The sequence below is a fragment of the Zalophus californianus genome, chromosome 3 (assembly GCF_009762305.2).
Source record: "Zalophus californianus isolate mZalCal1 chromosome 3, mZalCal1.pri.v2, whole genome shotgun sequence".
Taxonomy (NCBI): domain Eukaryota; kingdom Metazoa; phylum Chordata; class Mammalia; order Carnivora; family Otariidae; genus Zalophus; species Zalophus californianus.
This window is the reverse complement of record NC_045597.1, coordinates 189,682,500-189,705,313: the sequence shown is the minus strand read 5'-3', so window position 1 is coordinate 189,705,313 and position 22,814 is coordinate 189,682,500. Positions and strand designations below refer to the sequence as shown.

At 54.0% G+C, this 22,814-nt stretch overlaps 1 protein-coding gene across 4 annotated transcripts in view; it reads right to left on the bottom strand.

The window, feature by feature from the left end:
- Positions 1-3,464: 3,464 nt before the first annotated feature.
- The window catches only part of SH3BP4 (SH3 domain binding protein 4), an 84,711-nt gene continuing 65,361 nt past the window's right edge, over positions 3,465-22,814 (bottom strand). For all 4 annotated transcript variants that reach the window (XM_027590709.2, XM_027590707.2, XM_027590708.2 and 1 more), the window contains 4 exons: positions 21,324-21,569; positions 14,587-16,943; positions 5,946-6,134; positions 3,465-5,199 (listed from right to left, as the gene is read on the bottom strand). In XM_027590709.2, the coding sequence (XP_027446510.1) occupies positions 4,975-5,199; positions 5,946-6,134; positions 14,587-16,943; positions 21,324-21,441 (2,889 nt within the window). In that variant the 5' untranslated portion in view covers positions 21,442-21,569 and the 3' untranslated portion in view covers positions 3,465-4,974. The remainder of the gene's footprint in view (positions 5,200-5,945; positions 6,135-14,586; positions 16,944-21,323; positions 21,570-22,814) is intronic.

The following is a 22,814-nucleotide window of genomic DNA, read 5'->3' as shown; positions in this document are numbered from 1 at the left end:
GCTTCCATCTTCCTTCAACTTCAAAGGTCTGCACCTTCCTTATTGGAACACAGATCCCAGAGCGCCAGGAGCTGGCTCTTCTCTCCCTTGATGCTCTGTGTGCCCAAGCCTGGCTTCCAGGCACACACCGGATGACCAGCCCTCTGGTCAGCCCTCCCGCCAAGCTGCCCACATCTCACGAGGCTTAGGCTGCATTCACACTCTGTTCTGGCCGTCTCTTGCTGACCCCCCTGGAGTGAAGATTACACAGAGAGTTGTGCTGCATACGTAGGACATGAGTACACAGATATTCTTCTAAAAAGCAAACCAACTGAATTGGGAAATTAAGAAAAATGACTTCAGATATTTAAAAAGTCTCAGACACGACCGATGCATTTCTCCGATCCCCTTCTCCCTCATTAGGTAGTATATTGGCTCAGAGAAGCAAAGCTTTAAAAACACTACTTTGGCTAAGCTGGAGCAGAAAACATCATGCAAACCCTTCAAAGCAACTGGCAAAGCAAATCTGATTTCAGTTTCCTTAGGATGAGCTCCTTGTTTCTTAAATAAGGAAAAAAGATTACATCTCCATTTTCATTAACCTCTAACTGAACATTAGCATCTCCTCCGGGCATGCGTGGAGGCAAGGGACCTGTATTAGAAATCCCTGTGATTTTGTCAATGATTTCTCAATCTCAGATACTCTCAATGCTCATCACTATTCTGTGAGTTTATGGTGGATGAGACCTGCTACTAGGTTGTTATCTAGTGCATAAAATAGCATATATATCCTCACAACAATTTAAAAAATCTTTTGCTAACTGTATGTAAATATAATCGCTTTCATTTGTGAGCCCCTGGTTTCCTTATTTTATGCATTTACTTAATTTTAAGGACTCTACAGCTTTATTCAACTGCCAAAGGGGTCCATGACACAGAAGGGGTTTAAGCTGCATCGTACCCGCCCCGATCCGCTCCCTGGTTTCCGTAACAGGACGCTGGGCTTGCCAGCAACAGGGTTTCTTTCTTCACTTAAAAAAAATGTGGCAAAAACACATAACAGCTCAGGTCCTGATCCCAGGGTCCTGGGATCAAGTCCCACGTCGGGCTCCCTGCTCGGCGGGAGGCCTGCTTCTCCCTCTCCCACTCCCCCTGCTTGTGTTCCCTCTCTCGCTGTGTCTCTCTCTGTCAAATACATAAATAAAATCTTAAAAAAAAAAAAAAAAGCCAGGGTCTTAAAGGCGGAAGATGTTTGTTTCTAGGTCAAGTACACCTCAATCAAGCCGAGATTTTTTAAAAAAGAAAAATTTGGGCTAAGTGCAAATATTTTAAATACTTGAGGTTTTAGGGAAATGGACCCCTAATCATAAGGTTTAACTACTGTGCACACACATTCCAGCAGAGGCCTGTGAGGGGTGGAGGGACAACCCGGCTGGCTGGTCCCCCAGGCCCCTCCCTGGGGCCCACCCGTCAGAGGCACGCCCCGCTCGGGGGCACCTGCTTCTCAGACAATGGCCTGTGTGCTGTTGGGTTTCTCTCTGCTTCTGATGCGGAGGGAGGGTGCCCAGCTGGGGGTGGACAGAGCTCGCATTGGCGACTGTACCAGCTGGGCGTTTGCCATCCCCCCCACCCCCAGCTGCTTTCCTTCTCTTAAACCAAGGTCCTCACAAAGATTAATTGGGGCAAACCCTTCATAGACTACAGGTGCGAAGCAAAGCCTGGGCACTTGGCAGCAGTCTTTCCCCCCCCGCCAATTCAGGTTACTGTTTCAGATGATGCCATTTCAATCTATTTTACATAAAACTGAATTTTATTGCAACATAAATCATGGACCAAACTGACAGTTTCCCTCATGCCCAGAAATGAACTATTTTAGGGAAGGTAATTGCTTTTGGTGTATACTTGAGTTCCATCTACCATGTTCTCCCCTTCGAACGCTTCGAAAACTGAGCTGGGTCTGATGCCCTCATCACTGGCTGAATAGGTTTTATATTGGTTGTAAACCCAGTGCAAAGCCCGTTCTAACCCCTCCAATAGCCAAGCTATCTGCATTCAGGGATGCGTTTCTATCAGTCATGGTCAATTCCTTCCCGCAATACATTCGTGGCACCAGGCTCTGGGGATTCAGCGACGAGTTCAGAGCCTCGATGACCTCAAGGAGCTCAGTGGGCTGATGGAGAAGAAAGGAGAGGTGTTCCAGCGTGGTGAAGCAGCTCAAAGGCAGGGAGGGATGAGTGTGGGGGATGGTCCAGGAGCTCTGCCACTGATGGTGTGTGGGATGCGCAGCCAAGGGTGAGCATGAGCCCAGAGCAGACCGCAGTAAAGAGGGAAGCAGGAGGGGAAAGTGGCCAGGTGGCCTGGCGGGGGAGGGAAGAGGGGCCAGGTGGCCGAGGTGGGGGCTAGGGTGTTGAGAGGAGTAAGGAGAGCAAAGGGAGAGAAGGCAAAGGTTGTAGTCCTGATGTGGCAATAGGAATGTTTGGGAACCTACAAGGTGCTGGGATCTGGTGATCACTGTGGGGAGGGTCCCAGGACCAAGCCTGGGCTTGGCTGCTGTACCAGGTGACACAGGGGGTGGCGCCTTGGTGATCACAACAATGTGGCACCTACCTGCCCCATGTGACATGACTGTATGATGGTCAAGTGAGGACCAAGGTGGGAATTTATTAGGGACAAAATTGTTGTCTTCTTGGGAAATTGTTTTTTTTTTTTTTTTCCAGCCAAATCCTTTTCCTGAATATTTGGTCCTCAAAAAACACCTGCAAACACCATAATTTTATATGCAAATGACTATTATTTTGAATATCAGAATGAACATCGATAAAGAACTGGAGATTTTTTTTCCTTTTTTTTTTTTTTTTTTAATTTTAAGTAGACTCCATGCCCGGGGTGGAGCCCAACGTCGAGCCTGAACTCACAACTGTGAGATTAAGGCCTGAGCTAAAATCAAGAGTAGATGCCTAACCGACTGAGTCACCCAGGCGCCCTGAGAACTGGAGATTTTAACCGAGCTTCTTGGACCGGACTACAGAGCAGTCAGTAAAAATATAAAAGTTATCTGCTAAACCAACAGTCACACTGTCATCTAGAGGTGGCTCTTGGGGGAGGGAGCCATTATTCACGGATGCTTTCACTAGGTTTTATTGTTTTATTTAATGTTTGGTTGGGTACAGAAAAACACACACACACACACTTAATAGGTTAAAATATCCAAATAAAATTTACTGCAACTTTTGTAGAATTTAATTTGTGCTACAAGACATGTTGCATAGGAAACTATTTAAAGCCCCTGAGGAAAAATATCCATGGTTTAAGGTGCAACTGGTTTTGCTTCTTCTTTGGGGAGAAGGTGAAAGATGATCTCCGGAAAGAATGAAGGTGGAAATGAGAAGCGGAATTTAAGGTTACTTCGTGGGATGATTGGGGAACTGTGTGTCCTGGTTCTTGCAGCATAAGAAACATAGTGTTTTCCTGTGTGGGTTTTTTTGTTTTTTTTTTTCCCCTAGCCAGTTGGTCTTCAGGATCTGAATCAATAGATACATAAGAATGTTTCAGCCCAATAGGGATCATCCACTGATTACACTAGGTAATTAACATAACATGTTTCAAGACAGCAGATTTGGAGAACACGGTCCAGGAATCCCCACATCATTTCATACAAGCATGCTGCGTGTCCTGGCACGTTCCCGGGGATCAACTCTCTTGACTTGCCAGACAATTCTCCCGCCCTGCCCCTTCCACCCTCCCAAGCTGCCACCGCCACAGTGTGATCCTGGAGCCCAGCACTGCGTGCCCACACAATTGCCACACCGATCTACAACTGTAAGGTCACCAACGCAACGCTCTGCCAAGTCCCTGACTTTAGGTGGGAAACATTTTCATTTTTGGAAAATGTTCATCCTGCTTACATAATCTTTCTATTGTACACAAAAAAGATGGTGTCCCCTGTGCTATTTCCTAGGCCATGGGGGCCTACCAGGAAGGGAGAGGGGTTGATTTCACATGGAAGGAAGCAGGACTTGGCCAGTCGCAACAGGCACCTCTGCGCACACGGTAGCACAGGGCACCCCTCCCCCGCCCCCGGGGAGAAACAAGACAGCGGTGGTTGGTGGCTGCGGGAACCACCACATGGCAAATGGCACTGTTCTCTGGAAGGACCGACTGCACACAGGTGGGGGCCATGAAGAACGCCAGCTCCCAGCTGCCTTTTCATCTCTAGGGTGACTGCTTGCTCACGTAGGAGTTGACTTGGTCCACTAAAGCTCGAAGACGGTCCGCATGTGCTGTCGCTGATTATTCACGGTAACACGAGGCAAAGGTACAGAAGAGAATGAAGTCGAGAGGGGACAGCAGGAGCCTGGACGCTCTCAGAAAGGATGGGCAAGAGCTGGACTCATCTACCAAAAAACCACATTCCTATTTGATTTACCCTTTTCACAAGCAGAGAGCAAGAGAGGTCCAACACTTGAACAAGCGTCTCTCCGCGCGCTGTTGAAATGCAAAGTGTGGCTGGGAATCGCAAATGCCCCCAGTGACCTCTAAATACATATATACATCTGTAACATAATTTAAGAAGGTCTCCTAGAACATAAAAACCTCAACAGCATCCTCCCCTATTAAGGTGTGGTTTTTTTGTGTGTGTTTTTCACCTTTATGGTCCATTAAAAAAAATGAGATACCACCTTTCTCATATGCCTGCCCCCCCATACTTTAAAAAAAGTGATTTTAAATTTAAATTTATACCTAACAAATAGAAAGCTATTTGATTGGCAACGACCTGTGGTAGAAATCCCCTTCAGGCCCCCCCCACTGAGATGGAGGAGGGTGGTGGAGCATTGTGTGTGCTTGGTCCTCGGGTGTGGGTCCGGCCCTTGAAGGACCCCAGGCGTGTGTGAGCAGCGGCCCTTCCTCCCACCCTAGCTCCACGTGGCGGCGCGGGCACCCAGGACCGACGGGGGGCGCATGGCCCAGAGCAGTGGCGGCTGCCAGGGCACCCGCTCAAATCACGAAGTCGTCGTGGTCCATGGGACTGAAGGCGGCAGCTCTCAGAATGTCCAGGGAGTTCACCAGGATCAGGGTCCCCGTGAGGTGTTTCCAGCGCCTGGTGATGGGGTTTTTCATCTTGTCCAGGCCTATGTGTAGCTCCTGGATGACATCTCGGTAACTGTCCCCAATCTGGTGGCTCCAGGTTAATAAAAAGTCATAGGCAGGTTTCCACATGGCCTGCGTGGTGGAGTCACCCAAAATAAAAGGGGGGGAGAGAAGATTAGGGACAGTAAGAGATTTGGTCCTATTATTCGAGCCTATTAACTGCAGTCCCTTTGCTCATTGTTTGTGCTTCTCAGCGGAGAGCGAGACAAACCCAGAGAAACCGGTGGAACGGACTCTGTCCAGAGCCAGCACATTTCTGAGGCAAGAAGGTGTTTTGTGCAAGAGCAGGTACATAGCAAAGGGTGCCTGAGCAAACAGGAAGGACTGCCCTCCTTACAATCCCTACAACCCCTGCAGCACTTTCTAGGTGGGCCATTTCTTTAGAAATTCGCTGCATTAATAAAGGACACCCTTATTCTGGGATTTCCTCCTTCCTAGGTCTCCCAGGCCCGAACCAGCTTTCTGGAAGCTTAAAGCAACCTCCGCCAACCAGTGAGACTACAAAGAGCCTTTTAGCAGGAACCCAACCGGCTCTGGCCAAAGTTCCACGACATACCAGGTATTTAGCCAACACAGACCTGGCCAGAGGCCGAGCAGAAGTGGCCACAAAGGGCTCCGTTGATGCGCTGCTCTGTCTGACGGAAGGTCACTGAAGTTTGGGACGCGCAGCCAACAGTCCCGGGAAGGGGGAGACTTGCCCCACTCAGGGAGAGCCTACTGTGTGCCGGGCGCACGCTTTCTCACGTCAACTCACTCATCCCCATCCACATGCTCTCAAGTAGACAGTCCTGTGACGGAACCTCAGAGCCCAGGCTCACCTCGCTGTCCACGACCCCATTCCTGTCCCGGTGCGGAGACTCGTATGCGTCCATCTGCTGCTTGGACACCTTGGCGAGCTTCTCGGCCAGCTCCCTCCAGCGCTGCGCCACCTCGACGGCCGTGGTCAGGAGCACGAAGTCCTGGATGAGCCTGACCACCAGGCCCTGGCAGTCCATTTTCAGTAAGGCCTGAGGAGGAAGGAGCAGAGCATAAGGCAGTCAGAGGGCAGCTCTGGTTTCACGTTGGAATTTCATGCGGAGGCAACGCGCTCTTTACCCAGAAAGTTCTAAGGCCTAGAGAGTGCCCCCTGAACTCCAGCATGGCCGACACCCACAGGATGGAGGGAAAACAATGAGTTTTGCAGGATGGACTGGGTTTGCCAGTGCTCTCTCCCCTAAGTCCTGTCCACCTGGAAACTCTGAATGACTGTATTCGGCAATAGGGTCTTTGCGGATGTCACTAGTTAAAACCGGGTCATTGTGGACGAGGGCAGCCCCTCGTCCAATGACTAGCTGTCATTATAAGGACAGAGACAGAGACAGAGAGAAGAAATCCATGTCAGGACGGAGGCAGAGACGGGGGTGAGGCAGCCACAAGGCAAGGACGGCCAAGGACTGTCGGCGCAACCGGGAGCCATAAGCGAGGACCAGAGCGTCCCTCAGAGCTACAGGGGCAAGCTGCCTGCCAACACCTCCAGCACTGGGAGAGAACCCGCCTCTGTTGTCCTGGGCCACCCCGTCCGTGGCGCGTCGTCTTGGCGGCCCTGGATGCTGACCCACGGGGTGAGGGTGGATGCTGCCTGTTGGCCCTGTTCTCGCTCCCTTGGAGCTGCTGGACATAGTGAGGCTTCGCTGAGACGGACCGGGCGCCCGGGGCTCAGGGGCCCGGACCGGGAGCTGGGCTGAGGTAAGGTGCTGTGGGCATAGGCCGGGCACAGAGCTCCACGGGCAGAAGCACTCAGGTGGGGGCTGAGGCGCACACTGACATCTGGGCTCTCAGGTTTTGGGGGCAAGGTGAGGACCCCATGCGGAGGATAAGGAGAATGGAGAGGCCCAAGGCTGAACCCGAAAAGCCCATCAGAACATTTTCTGGAATCAATTTGATTGCTCGCTTGCCAAAGCTGAAAGAACTTTCTAGTGTGTCTTCAGGACAGGAGTCACCAACTGTGGAGAGACAGGAGGGAAAGGAATGCCCACCACCCTGGGAAGGAAGGAGGCAAGGGGACCGAGCCCGGCCCAAATGCCCACCTGGCCCCGAGCCAGCAGGTGGCCACCTTGGGACTCGCTTCCCTCCCAGGAAAGGGGCCAGATCACGCAGGCTTCCAACATAAAGCTCAACAGTCCAGTGTATTCTGTAAGACCCTGGGCTGGGGTCTTAAAGAAACAAAGTCAGACCAGCTAGCACAAACCAGCAGGCCCCCAGGTCTGCCCACCGTGAGATGCAAAAGGCTTGCCACCCAACTTTCGTGATCCCTGCTGGGTGCACGTGGGCCTGGCACCATCCACGAAGGCTCTGCCGCCCAGCTGTCTCAGACTGTACCCCAACAGTGCAACAAGTGGGCCTCAGAGGCACCCTGGAGTCAGTTTCCCAGGCCCTTGGACACGTGAGCCTAAGACCGAAGAGGCTAGAAGCGGAAAAAAAATCACCTGGTGTTCTTTTTGTCCTTCTAAGCTCTATCCAGGCACCTGCTGTCACTCCAAGACTGCAAGAGCACGTGCTAAAAAAACCCCACCCCACCAGCCCCTTCCTGACTGAGCCAAACACGCAGCTCCTTGTGAGAACTCTGTCCACTATTCCATGAAGATGGCGGGTGGCCTTGGCTGCGTGCAGTTACAGTCTGCTGGGTCCCTTACTGAGACTGAGTATCCTCATCTACAGTCCATGTTTATATTGGGGGAGCTTAACAACACAGAGGAATGGTGACTTTTTTGGCAATTTGCTGAATGTATTAGCTGGATGTCCCAGCAGGTCAATTTCTGCAATTTGCAACAGGGGTGATGGGTCAATCTGGTTCTGTCCCAGGTCTGAGGGTTGGCAGCTAGCTGGAACTACGGTTAGCCGGAAGGGAGCTTGAGGATCTCGTGGTCCTGTCTGGTTTGTTTTGTTGTGTTCTGGAATAAGCTACTACGACTGAGCACTTACTGTGAGCCGGGCATGGGCTCATCCACTCCTCAGAACCCCCATGAGGAAGGTGCCGAGCTCACCCCAGTTTGCAGATTAGGCCGAGAGAGTGATGGAGAAGCTCCCACACCTGCAGGCGGCCTGTCCAGGATCCCTCGAGGTGACAGAGGTGCAGGCAAGCCTTTGCAAAAGTTCTGCAGGCACTCACTCCTCGACATCAGGGATGGAACCAAACAAAACACGGATCTGGATGACGTGACATTTCAACTCTATGTATTTCAGAAAAGGGTCTGTTTTCACTTGAATTTTGATGTATTCAAGTGAAATTGCTTAAAAAAAAATCAATGTTTAGTAGATCCGTCTTTCAGAAGCTATAAATACACCTACGTCCCCATGTATGGCAGAGGGACATGTGATCCATTGGTTGAATTCTGGATTTAAATTTTTGCGGTGTGGTGGGGCTGAAGTCCCGAACGCACTGCGGCTGGTGGAGTCCCCTGCTCCTCAGGGTGGACGGTCAGCCCCAATGTGTCCCCGCTCAGCTTTCGCCCACGGCTTCCCAGCGCACACAAAGAGAAAGCTCCAGAGGCGGTCTCCTTTTCTAGGCGACAGAACGCTCCAGAATCACGCTTCTGATTGGGGTCACCCCTGGCAGGAGCGATGACAGCGGCTCTGTCCCCAGGGGCACTGGGCAAGGACCGGGGCTCCATCGCAAGAAGCATGGTGAACACTGGGACGGGGGCGCCTTCATTTACTGACATCAGCTCTGCTCACACTTGGATCGGCCAGTACGGGTTTCAACGGTCACAGAGCGGCCACACCACCCAAGGGGTATTTAGGCATTTTTTTAAGGGCACGTTTTGGGTGCCAGCGGGTCCTAGTAGTAGACAGCTTCCAGCAGGAGGTTCCGGCTCCCTTCCCTGTAGCTTCCTCTTTAATTTTCGCACACACACTAACACCCACAGGTAATCCCAGAAAATCCCATTTGAAACGAGGCTGACTCTGGCAGCAATCCCGCAGAGGGAATGGGAATTTGAGCCAGGTGACCAAACCTGTTCGACACGGCTAGACAGGGCAGAGGTTTTGGCTCCGTGGGCCCCGCGGTCTCTGTCGCAAGCCCCCGAATCAGCCGGTGTGGGGTGAAACAGCACCGACGGCCTATGAAGCGACGGGCACGGGCTCAGTCCGGTGTGACTTCACTTACAAAAAAGCAGGCGGCCCCGAAGCCAGTCCGCCAGACCCTGTTTTAGGAGATATTCTTATTAAAAGACAACGAGGTATCGTTTGGGTTTCGCTGTATGTTAATCCCACCCGTGCTTCTATTCCCAAGATGTGCAAACATCAGAAGAGCCACCCTCCCCCGTATGAGCTGAGGGTAGCAGAGCCTCCTGCTTTGGGGCCGCCCGGCAGGAACCCCAGGAACCGCCCAAACGTGCAGTGCTTAGCTAACTGCCCCCTCTCTGGGGAGGGGGGGGATAAGGAGGCTTTTCTCCCGACTCTCGGAGAATCACTCCACACGGTCCTCTCCAACCACCCCCCCCCGGAACCTCCCCGTTCGCCCCTCATTTCCATCAGCTTGGGGTTTATTCCACTCCTGCAAACAGCTGCCCTTCCCTTGATTTGTATCCTAGAGTAACTTTCTCTTTCTCAGAGAACCTTCTCCAAAAAGCCTGCCCTGGACTCAAATGACCCCTGGTTGCCACGCTCTTGAGCGCCGGCCTTGGCCCCTTCGGGGAGGCCTGCCCACGCCCCTGACGGTTCCCTCCCCACCCCAGCTGACCCCCCCCGTCCCTCCCCACCATGAGGAGGGACCCTGTGTCTTGTGCCTGAGGGAATCCCGGCTATCAGGAATAACCTCTCGTTGGGGAAGCACGTGGCTGAACCAAGATACCTCCCGCTGTTAGACAAACGGGTCCCTCGGGGTTCCGTCCGCCACCCTCCACGCACATACTCCCGGGGCGTGGCCACCCAGATCTACTCCCGTCTCCAGCTTGAGCCAAGCCCTCTCCTTCAGTGCTGTCATAGTTCCCGGGACAAATACACACAAGCTCGTGTTTGCCATCACGTGCACCGGAAGACGCAGGAAAGAACTTCACCGTGCCAAGAGCGAAGAGCAGGCTCTGGTTTCTCCCCTTCGTGAAGAAAACAAGAGGCCCCACGGGGGACCCAAGGTTGGCAAGGGGAGGCGGGGTCTCCCGGGAGTCCGTCGCTACAGTAACAGCACCTGCACTCGCTTCCTGTCACTCCCAGCTGTGCACTCCCCAGGGACAAAATCATTTTCCATTCAGGACCCAACAAAACCTGGGATGAGCCCAGACAGCTGTGCAAACGCAAGCCCCCAAAGCTGTGAAGGTCCACCCCACTGTGCACGCGGCAAGAGAACAGAGCCTGTCACCCATGACTTGGGGAGAGTGGCCGCAGGCCCCGGGACCCGCCAGCCACCTGACGCTGACCTGCCAGGGGAGCGGGAGAAGAGCATGTGGCAGCCACAAATGAAAGGCCCGGCTGCAGAAGGTGCCCTTTTGCGTGGCTGCCAAGTATGAGATTCAGATGGAGGCTAAGTGGCCAAGGGGATCTTTGCAAACCTGGAAGGGTATCGCCCCCGGCAGTCCTCGGATTTGGCCGCACTGCTCACCTCTGATAAAACGCAGTTGCCAGTTCGTTTCCTTCACTGAGTATATCTAGAAATGAGTATCTAGAAAGTTAGGTCCTCCACCCCCAGCCGTCCTCCTGATGTTCCGCAGGAATGACATTCAGAGTGGGGTATCCCACTGACGGCAGCTTTTGAGGGGCTCAGGGACTGTGAGGCATGACAAGGGTCAGGGACACACCTGGACCCAGCTTGGCTCCCCTTTGATTCCCCTAAAACACTGTACCTCTCCCGTGCCTACAGATCAAAGCACAGGTGTTATTGGGGCCAGGTGGCCCCACACGTACCAACTTCTTGGGTCACTTGCAGCCTCTGGTCTGCCCCCATCTCGGCTCTTCCAAACCCTGGCCCTTGCCCGTGCTGAGGGTCCTACCTGACAGCCCCCCGCGCCCATCAAGTGGGCGCCTGCACTTCCTTCCCTCATCAGTACCAGCCCCCACCCCCAGGCCTGCTCGCCTTTCTCTGGTCTACCCGGGGGCCCTTCTCTTTGGGGCTCACAGCAAGTGTGTCCTGCACTCGTGTTCACTCCGTGCCTTGCTCAAGTCAAGGGCCCGCGTTTTTGGGAGCCCAGCAGCTGGCATCGCCCCCGAGCACATGGTAGGCAGCTCAGAAATGGCGAGTGAACTTCGAGTACAAACACTCGCTCCGGGGGTCCGTGGCCGCTCTTCCCTGCTCTGTGTCGGAAGCTTCGGTCCCGTACCTTCCACTCAGTAATCCTTGAGTGCCCATTCTGACATCTCCCGGGCCCGCCCGCAAGTCCTACTGGCAGAGGTCCCCGGGGGCTCCGTCCACCCTGGCTACTTGCCTCGGTCAGTGCCAGTCACGCCCGCTCCCTGTAGCACTCCTGCATCGCCCCTACCCTCCCTGCCGCGTTCAATCCGGCCTGGGGGGCGCGGTCGGCGGGCTGGCCGTCCTCTGCCAGGGACGGTCGCGGCTTCCAGCGCAGGGCTAGGCAAGCCGGGGGCAGGAGGGGCATCCTCTGACAGTGGTCGCACACCGTCTGGGTGGGAAAGGGCAGGCAGGGGCACGCCAGGAAGCCCACGTCCTTGTTCAAGATGCCCCTCGAAGCAACGATGGAAGAAGGGGATGGAAATGGAGACCCAGAGCAGAAGCATGGTCTGCCCGCAGGACGCGGCACAGTCTGCCTGCAGGACGCGGCACAGTCTGCCAGCAGGACGCGGCACAGTCTGCCCTCAGGACGCGGCACAGTCTGCCCGCAGGACGCGGCACAGTCTGCCCGCAGGACGCGGCACAGTCTGCCCTCAGGACGCGGCACAGTCTGCCCTCAGGACACGGCACAGTCTGCCCGCAGGACGCGGCATGCGGCTCAGATTCTCGGGACTCGTGCTTGCTTTCATTCCTCTGACGTCAGTGTTTCCCGCTCCTTTCTCTTGCGACGTTTCAATCCGATGAGGACAAGAGCAGGAGACACAAACGCCAGGCACCAAGGCCATCTGGGATTGGGGAAAGCACCATGCAGATAGCGATCTGGGCCGATGAAGGGCAGTGACCCCGAGCACCAGGCTGTGGGAAAGGTCTGAGGGCACGACCTGTGGGCTGGCGCCGAGGGACAGGAAGAGCCTCCCTCCCGAGTCCACGGGGCAGAGTTCCGGGCTGCGGGAGCAGTGCGGGCACAGGCCTGACCCCACTCCGACGGGAGGACTGAACGACTCTGTTCTCCCTTCCCATCTCCCTGCAGAGCCACTGTCCTAAAACTTTACCCCTTCAAGTGCGTTCACTGTTTCCAGACCAGGGAGTCCCATCTGATCAGAAAACTGTCATCATCACGCGAGGGACTGAGATGGCTGCAGGGCTGGCGGACGCACCGAGGCTGTGGGAAGCCACCGCTCAGAGATTTGAGCATGGGGAGAAATGAAACCCGGCTTCCAGCGACCCCTGAAACACGCGGGGACAAATTAGCCTGTGGTTTCTAGAGATTTAGCCAACATTCTAATCTGCCCACTCTCAGGATGGTGACGGATTTAGTCCAGGAACCGAGCGAAACACTGCAAACCTCCGAACAGACCTGGCTGGGGCCGGAGAGACCCCCCCCACCCCTCATGAAAGGAACCCAGGGATGGCCCCCAAAACATGTGCTGTCAGAGAAGCCCCCCATGTGGAAGAGAAAGAGTCACCATTTAAGTCTGGAAAGACCTGAAAGGAAGTGAGGGAACGTGGGTAAGCAAACGGCCTCCTTAGTCACCACTCTTCCACAGCGGGGAAGGGCCGCGCCCACTGTCCCATTTCTCTCCTCTACCCACTGGAGGTGAGGGTTTCTTGGGCTGTAATGAAGGAACCATCAATACTGTTTATGTCCCATGAAAGCACCCGATTCTATAATCCATAGCGAATCCCAGCTTGAGGACCTGGAGAGGGACCTGTGCCCCGGCCCACTGCGCTGGGTCCATCCGAGGGGACACTGGGTCTTGCGGGCTTGTCACAGCTCAGGGGGTGCATCCATAGCCGCAGGGCCAGCGAGGGGAGGGGCAACCTGCAGGGAGAGGGCGGGGACGCTCCCCTGCTACCTCTGCCCCTCCCCAGCCATGACAGTCCAGCGTCCTCCCCCCTGATGCTGCCATCACCAGGCGCCCCCCCCCAGTTGCCAAGATCGCCCCTCTACTCGCCACTTCCAGTTCCCACCTCCTTCTCCTGGGCAACATCGGGCCTCATTCTGCTGCATGCACCTGGCATTTTGTATTCCCGGGAGCCACTAGCAGGCTGCCATGCCTTCTCCCTGCAGTGGACTGCATTCCTTCTGGCTCCTGGCTCCCAGGGCAGTCGAGAGCTGCGTGTGCCACGGACGGACCTCAGCTGCACGCCCATGTCAACACGTGCATGCGCAGGCACGCGCATACCTGGCTCTTCCGGTCCTAGAGGCGCTCTCCCCACATGGCGGGTGCCGGGTAGAAGAGGGAATAGTACAAGTGGCAGAAACTCTGGGGGTGCCGAGGCTCACCTCTTACAAAAGTCAGGAGGCAAAAAGGCTGTGTGGAGCCTGGTGGAGCAAGGAAGGAATGCCTATGACCAAATCACACGGGTTTCCGTAGGAAGAAGCCCAGTGACGTGTCCCTATCGGGAAGATGGGGAAGGGAACAGAGGTGGCTTCTGCCATAGACGGGACATCCACCAGAGGCAAAGCAGGGCGCCAAGAGAAGAACGTTATCAGGTTTCTCCAAGACAGGCCACCGGAAGCACACGAACAGCTGGGAGAGGGTGGCAGAGCCCAGGCCGTGGGGGGCCATTCGGGGTCCAGAAAATGTTTCCCCGTCGGCTAGTGGCCCGGGCATATCCTGTAGTGTGACACTGACCTCCCCCTTTCTGCCTCTCAGGATCGCAATTCCCAGTCGTGCTGGAGAAACAGAGGCTGTCCTCAACCCCTACTCACACACACAAAAAGGAGGCAGAGGAAGAAACATGGAGGCCTCGAGGAGAGGAAGACTCGTATCAAGGTAAAGCTAGACTTTGGGGCGGCAGTTCTGAAAAACGTCGGAGTCCTAGTTCCTGGTGGGAATCTGATGAAACATGGAACTTCTCCCAAGAGATCAAAACAGAAGCGACTGGAGTGCAAGTCTCGCTGTGCCCCCCACCCCCACCGGGCCCTCAGGGATCCATCGGAGACCTCTGAGGAGCTCGAGAATCCAGCAGGAAGCCACCCGAACGGTGCTCTCCGTGGTGGATCTTGAGCTGCTTGGGGCTCCCGAAAGGCCCCACACAAATGCCTGGGTGCACGGGCATGCTTACACCCCGTGCATTTCGGGGAGCGAAGATGTGCCCGGACGCTGGTCTGGTGATTCAACAGACGCACGCCCGAGTGTGCAGGGAGAGGCAGTGAGACTGGACTTGGCTCCAGGCCCCTGCTGAACACTTACCATCATGAGCTCCTTCTGGAAGGATTTTCGGTCTTTGTTCTCCGTGTTGTTACAATCCTCCTTCAGCTTCTCCAGGACAGAGGCCACCCGCTCGGGCTCGCTGTCCAGCTCTGCCCGGCAGAAAAAGGTGAGCGGCAGATTCCCGTAGCCCAGGGCGTCGGCGAAGGAGCGCCAGCTGCCGATGTTCTCCATGAGCAGGGTCCTGACAGAGGCGTAGATGTAGGTGAGGAACTTACACGGCCGCAGGATCTGCTCGAGCAGCACCGACGTGCTCAGCTCGGGCCCCGAGAGGAGGCTCGGCCTGGCCTTGCCCACCACCAGCACGTTCTTGGCGTGCACGAGGCCGACCTTGCCCTGGTGGTAGCCGATGTACCACTCCTTGGTCCACAGCTGCCCCTTGAGCCGAATCTTCTCCTCGCTGAGCAGAGCGATCGTGTCGCCCTTCTTGTACTCCAGCAGGTAGTGGTTCTTGCTCTGCCGCACCACGGTCTTGAGCAATTTGCCGAACTTGAGGCTGGCCACTGGGCGGTCCTGAAAAGTCGGGTACTTGGTAGTGGCAGCAAACGGGGACAAAATGATCTTTCCGACCTCGTTCTTCTTGAGGAATCGTCTTTGCCCGGAAGGCTTGATGGTACTTTTAGGGGGTGGCTGGGGAGTCTGGACACAGAACTGCGTCAGGATGGCCTCCTGGTCGCCTCTCACCTGAACCCGCAGGGTGAAGTCAGACAGCTCGCTGGGGTTCTGGCAGGTGATGGGAAAGATGAGGCGGCTCACCTTGCCCAGCTTCATCTGGAATCCCCTCACCACTTTGGCCTGCTCATTGCCTCTGACCTCGTAGTTGGTCATGTTGGAAAACATGCAGACGTGGAGGTCCTGGGGCCTGGACAGGACGAACTGGTGCTTACCCCAGAGCTGCAGGGCCACTGGGGCGGGGCTGGGGGCCTGACGGGTGACCTCGCTGACCAGTAGTGTCTTTGGGGCACAATCGTGCCCAAAAACGGTCACCACGGTCTTGAAGGACGGGTGAATGTGTTTGGGGCCGTAGAGCCCCACGGTGATCTTTTTATTGATGAAGTCCCACACCGTGGAAGGGTAGAGAATGTTCGGGCCATGGGCAACGATGGCCAGGTACATACAGGGCTCCAGGTTGTCTAGCTGTACCTGGACTGTGTCCCCATAGCTGTAGGTGAGCGGGATGGGGACATAGGGCCCTTCCTTCAAGTCGCTCCTCAGGCACTGGAGGCCCACTGTGCTTTTGCTAAAAATGTCATTTTTCACCTCGGCTGACACTTTCATCTCCAAGATGATGTAGGTTTTCACCTCCAGGGTGCTCAGCTTCACCTCCAGCACCGGGCTGACGCTGCTGCACCGGTCACTGTTGAGCTCCAGCGGGGGGTCCAGCAGCGCTTTCATCGAGATCTGCTGCGTCTCGCCAGGGGCCACGTGGCCTTCAGGCACGTGGATGCTGATGTTGGTATCAGGCAGCTGCACAGCACCCCCGGAACTGTCCAGCTTGCACGCGATGCTCGTCTCCACCGCCTGGGTCTGGCCCCAGCCGGGGCTCTGGCCCAGCAAGTCCAGATCGTGGCAAGAGCGGGCCAGCTTCCGGTGGCTCAGCCAGGCGGCGCGGAAGTCCTCCCGGCTCTGGAACTGCTCCGGGGCCGGGGATTTCAAGCCTGTGAAGAACCCCGATGAGTCGGGAGCGTCCGACTTGGCCTGGAGGACCGACAGCTCCGACAGGCTGTAGGAGCGCTTGCTCCTGAAGAATGGGTTGTCCCGCTTGCCCGGTGCCTCTGCCTGGAGGTGGCTCGCGGCCGGCATCTCGTCGAAGATGTTGCCGGTGCTGTTCGTGGTGGCGGAGCTGGACTCCGTGAAAGAAGACGCACCTGTATCAAAAAGGAGCAGATCCACAGTACTTTTGGGAGCCAGCTCGTCCACGCTGGGTGCCACCGGCACGTTCCCATTCAGAAATGGGTTTGTCTGGGCCCCGGTCCAGAAAGGGTTATTGCTGTAGGTTTTGCTGCATCCTTTGTCATCCGTCCACCCCCCGAGCAGGTCTAACTCCTTGGCCACCTCGTCTGGGCTGTCTGGAAGATTGTCAATCACCCCGCTGTCGCTCAGAGTGGAGTTCCGGTAGTTTAAGGGCTGCACGTAGGAGGAGGGGATGTAGCCCATCTCCGTGGTGTTGTGCGCATACCACCACTCCCCGCCGGACGTGTCCAGGACGTAGAGGTGGTCCCCCTTGGAGAACTTCAGGGTGGTGAAGTTGGTAGGGCAGTAGTCCTTGATTGCGATCACTTCCTTTGCATTTCCAAAAGGTGTGGGATTGTCTACTAGCAAGGCACTGGGAGAAGGCACTGCACAAAACACAAAGAGACAGGTGGTGAGGGCGAGGCCCACGGGCGTGCAGAGCACTGAGCAGAGCGAGGGAGGAGGGCGCTCTTCGAGAGGTGCACAGGGCACCAGGCAATCAGCAGAAACCAGCCGAAGCAAACTCCGGCTTCACTCAGCAGGGCCAGCACGGCAGCCCTCTAACTTAGCACAGCGGGGGAGTTCATCGGACCCTGTTTCCCCGGGACCACGAAGATGCCATCTCATTTTTAAAATTTTTCCATTTTTAAAGACTTTATTTTTAAGTCATCTCTACACCCAACGTGGGGCTCTAACTCACAAACTTGAGATCGAGAGTCTCAAGGTCCACCGACTGAGCCAGCCAGGCACCCCAAATACCATCTCATTTTGACTGGCCCTCTCTTTACTACTGTACCTAACTTCCCAGAGCTGCTGCCGGGTAGAGAGACAAGCTGAGTGTGACCGACTCAGCCACAGTGACGTTCTGAGCAGTGTGACCCACTGCCTGTAGCCGGGCATGGGCAATGAAGAGCTTCCAAAGCAGCTCTCAGTGTTTCTGAGCTGGTGCCACGCTCTGCCCTCAACACAGAACATGCGAACGGGGTGGGGGAAGGTTCCCTTGACAAGCTGAACCCAGTCTTCACCAAAATAAGCCTTTTGAGGCTAGCCTCTTCCAGCCTCCTTTAAATGATCACTCAGGATGACGACTTGGAAACCACCTCCCCCGCGTACCTTGAAAAGCAACTGTTTTACGTCTGGTGTCATTCACATTATTTCTGAGCCAACGTTCAAGTCTGAAAAACCCCAACGCTGTAAACAGTGACTCGAGGTAATTTATGGTTTGTGGCGTTCAGCTATGTTACCCATGTAGACAGCGGTCAGAGAGGCCAAAGTTAGTCATCTCAACCAGGGGGTGTGTGTTTTGAAAAGTAACGGATAATTAAATACCTAAGTGTTTTTTCTCCCTCTCATACATGACAAAGTATATCCAGAAGAAGAAGAAATTTCCTTCAGAGAAGAATAAGCCCCCACCCCAACTGTGCCTTGTTTCACAGAATTTGTGACTATTCTGGGGTCCTGTAACTAACAACTGTAAGAAAGGACCGTGTTTTTAGTGGGACTACCCCCACTTCGTCTCTAATACGTGATTAAGTCAATACGCATTCTGTTCTATCAAACTGGCCCTCCAAAAACACCATCTGCCAGTTTCTTTTTCCTTTGAAAAGAAATAATGCAAATTGAATTATAGTTCCTTAGTGTAGTCTTGGAAAATAAAGCAGGAAGTTTCTCTTTATTTCCATGAACCAGGTTAAGAGGGATATGCTTGGCGGAAAGCTCACCTGGGCCGTGAAGGCTGTCACCTCCCACCTTCCGTGTGGGCTGTTGGGGGGTGGAATCTGGCCCTGGGTTCACTGGGCCTGGGCTGTGATCCAGGCCTTTGGAAGCCGTGTGGCCTCAGGAGCCTGAGACTCTTTCCCCAGCGGGCGCTGCTGAAGATAAGGTTCTGATCGTGTCCTTAGCATAATGATGCTGAGCCCCAGGTAAGGACTCACAGAGGGTTATGTTAAAGTGGACCTCTCCACCCCCCTCCTAATTTTATTTTCTCCACGGCACTTATCATTAACCGATATTCATATGTCTGTTTTGCTCACAGTGGTAATCCTGGAAGACAGCCTGTCACATAGCAGGTGTTCAACAAATATTCTTGGAATAAATGTTCGTTCATGAGAGAGAGGCCATATCCATGTTATGGGGTCAAGGTGTTCTCCCTGGCTATGCCCCAAAGAGAAATCATTTACAGTGAAGGGAGGGGAGTGAATAAAACAACCAAGAAAAAGAGAATGCTTTTGAGGGAGAGGTGGGCGGGGGGAGGCGGATGGGTCAGGCTGGGGTCAGGGGACGACAAGATCTTTCTTGCTTTGTTTTCCAGGCACTGTCTCCAGTAATATAAACCACTTTTTGTTTCTTTGACACATCTAATGATAATGTCACATAAAAATTAAAACCAAATGAAAATCAGAGAGCTTGCCAGCTATTAAAATCTTGTTAGAATCCCTCAGAAGTTATATCCCTATTATGTTCCCCGGAACAATTCCCTTAGAGGGATATTTTTAAAATTAAAAACCCAAAGCTATTAAGCAGGCTTTGTATATAGCCCACGAAAATGTATCAATGCAAATTACCACTTCAGTTTCACCAGACTGAAGAATAAAAATGGTTTCACTTAAAATTCTAAGCACTTCCTTAGCAGAGAAGCAGTTAACTCATTTCACTCAAGGATCAGGCTCATCCAATGGGAAATGGCACTCCTCCCTGCCGGGCCACCCCGTGGAAGAGGACTCTAGTGTGAGCTCCTTCCAGATGGGTCCCTCCATCAGTCACCTGTCACTGGGCACCTGGGGACACCAGGCAGGGCATCCATCCAATCAAATGCAGGAGGATCCTTATCAAATCCCATCTTAATGAATTCTGGGGAGTGCTGCCCAGATTTACAGCTATCCTGGATTTTAATACAAAGAAAATCCCTGCGTGTCAGGAAGTTGAGTGCACTGAGTAATACAATTTTTACCCCTTCGCCTCAGTTCTGCTGCAGGTGGAATGCTAATGAGGGGGGGCGGAGGACTTTGCAGCGGATGTTTTGGCTGGAATAAATCCCCACCTTAAAGCCTTTTGACCATCAGGTCATGCATGCAGCTGCCTGGCTGGAGAGCTGCCTTGGCGAGTGGGTCCAGGGGCTCTGTGGGCATCGCGCCCTCGGCTAATCAGCCCCAGCTCGCATCCCAGGTGATCTCATTTGTCTTTTTCCCACAACTGTGGGAAACTGTGGTGTTCTGTTAGTACCCTAACACCTCTCAGATCATCATCATTACTTAAAAAGACCGCAGCCTGAATCCCATAAATGATGCTCCCATTTTCCAGCTTTAACCGTAATTAGCTGGGCTATAAAGTAAGAAAACGATGCCCATTACCGGACTGTCAAAAACGAAGGGTCCCATTATTTATGGCAATACCTGGTAACTCTGCTTCTCTTATTAGTAAAATCTCATGACCTCCTTTGCCAAGTCCGTTTGTGTGAAGAACATTTAACGCAATGCTCAGGGCTCCAAGCATAAAGCACAGACAGGAAAAGGAAGAAGTTAGGATACAGTGACGGGAGAAGAGATTCGGAAGAGACAAACGGGGTGCATATGGTTTTTAGGACAACGGGGAAGAGGGGCACAACGTTACCTGGGAGAGAGCAGTTTGGTTCAAGGACTATTAATTCAGCACTGACGTCCTGCCAGGGGCTCAAGATACAAAGGTCAAGAGCAGTTCCCACTGCTCAGCTTTGTACTCTGGATGGCCCAGCTGTTAACTTCAACAACATTGCAGTAAACGCCATAGGGAAGCTGCCGGATGCTGCTGCTACATCAATCACGGGGCACCAGTAAGCACCTACTAAGGTCAGAGGGGACTTCTAGGAAGAAAACGACCCACCGGTACCCGTCACCCATCTCACTGACCTAGCTGTATGTGGCTGTTACAGAAAACCAGAGGCTCAGGGTGATTCACCCCAGGGCCACCTCTAAAGCAGGGGTCAGCAAACAACGGCCCCTTTGCTGTTTTTGTAAATAAAGTTTTATTGGAACACAGCCGTGTCCACTGCTTACTGTCTTCTCTGACTGCTCTCGAGCTGCACCAGCACAGAGGAATGGCTGTGATGGAACCCTCAGGGCCTGCAAGAATTACAATATTTCCTGGGTGACCCTTTACACGAGAAGCTTGCTGACCCCACTCTCAGACCACCTTTTCCTCTCTAGCGGTTCTCAATATTTCATTGGCTGACCACACTCTCTCCTTCCCCCTAGTATCCTGAGCACCCAGCTCCCTACTTTAGTGTCACCAAAACTCTCAAAAAGAGAAAACACAAACACATTCTGTATGAAGTTGCATTACCAAGGGGAATATTCAAAAGCTCCCAACACACCAAAAAAACAAAACAAGACAAGTGGTTATTGTTCTAGGGCTGGATTTGTCGTCAATGATGTTTAGAGAGCTGAAGTTTAACTGGGAACTTGGCAGCCTTTAAGGTGGAGAAGCCCTTCGGGCTCAGAGCACTTGCAAATCCCGATCTGCTGCAGGCCACCCCCCTGCCCCCCAGCCACAGTTCTGTCCCTGCCAGTTCACCTTTTTTTTTAAAGATTTTATTTATTAGAGAGAGAGAGAGAGAGAGCGAGAGCGAGTGTGTGTGCACAAGCAGGGGGAGCAGCAGAAGGAGAGGGAGAAGCAGCTCCCCACTGAGCAGGAAGCCCAATACAGGGCTCGATCCCAGCACCCTGGGATCACGACCTGAGCCGAAGGCAGACGCTTAAAGACTGAGCCACCCAGGCGCCCCGCGAGCTCACCTTTGACATCATTAAAGCTCGCTTCTGAAAACCCTTCACTCAGGTCAATCAGGGTCCCCTCGGACTTGCACCGAGGGAGGCCACTGGAGTTGGCAGCTCGGATCCGTTGAGCTGCCATCTTGAACTCTCTTCCTGGAAGGATGGTTAAGGTTTCATCTCTCTTCCTCCAGGTACCCCAGTGCTTGCTGAAGTTCTTCTCAGGCAAACATGCTGCACGATGGGGTCAACTTGGCAATGTGCTTCTTCCTGAAAGTGGGGGAAGAAAACGAGAATTTCCCATGAGCAAGTGAAACATGGGTTGAACAGCAATTTTATAGGAAGTGGGACTCCTCTTTCTTCCAGAGGCTGTTCCAATAACGACACTTATCCTGGCCCAGGAGAGCAGAGTAGGGCTCGCTCCCCGGAGTCTCTATGCACCTCATGCTCATCCCATCAGTTCTGCTGGTGCACAGAGCCAGGCCGCTTTTCCTGGCCTGCTGTCTGCACCCCTTCTCCCTGGGGCACCATGGGGCTTGGGAACCTTGTACCAGCACCTGGCCAGCCTGCTCATCACAGTGAAAAAGGAGAACAAACAGGATCCGTACAGTTTCAGGGTTCAGGAAAGAAGAACTAAATCTGTCTGCTGGTCCCGTTACAGGTATAGCCCCAGCTGCGGCTCCCACACTCGGAAGAGGGGCGCTCAGCCCTGAGCCTCTTGCGGCCCAGCCTCGGCGGGGTCAGAGGGGACTGCTCCCTGCCCACACTCCCCTGAAATCCTCCCTGGAGCCCTAACAAACAACAAGCCTAAGGAAAGTAAACACGCTGCCCTTTCTGCCTCTAGGTCATCCCTGGGTACCATGCGCAGGTGCAGCCGCGGAGGAAGGTTCTGTGGACGGAGTACATGAACATTGCTCCAAGGCCTGTTTCTTTCTGGAAGGGGCATAGAGGGGGGCTCTGGAGATGGTGACATGACTGGCTGTGGGCAGACCCTCACCAGCCCGCAGGCAGGAGCGAATTCCCCTTGCCCTTCAAGGGAAACGGGCAGAGAGCAACCTGAGGGCAGGTGAACTTCACGCCATTGTAACGTGGCTCACTTAACCCGGTCTCGGGTTGTTCCTTGACTGTGCTGTCCAGAGATGGCTGGAAAGGTGGCCTCTGGCCCAGGTGTGTCACCTTTCCTCATCAGAGGGACCTGGAGGGTCCAACACCGCCTTCTGCACTGGGGGGGTGACTTAAGTCGGTCCACGGCCGCCCTTCCCCCATGCTCCACATGCAGCAGCCGAGGCTGAGTGCCACCGTGCAAGGGGCACACCCAGCCTTGCCTCCAAATGCCACCAGTCGTGGGGATGTCTGGTGTTCAACGTTTAACTCCACTACGCCTCAGTTTCTGTACTTGTCACATGCGGTGACGACAGCACCGTCCTGATTGATTGCTGTGAAGAATAAATATGATAATCCGTGTAAGGTGCATGCAACAAGGAGCAGAGGCTCAATGTCGAGCCCCGAGGCTTG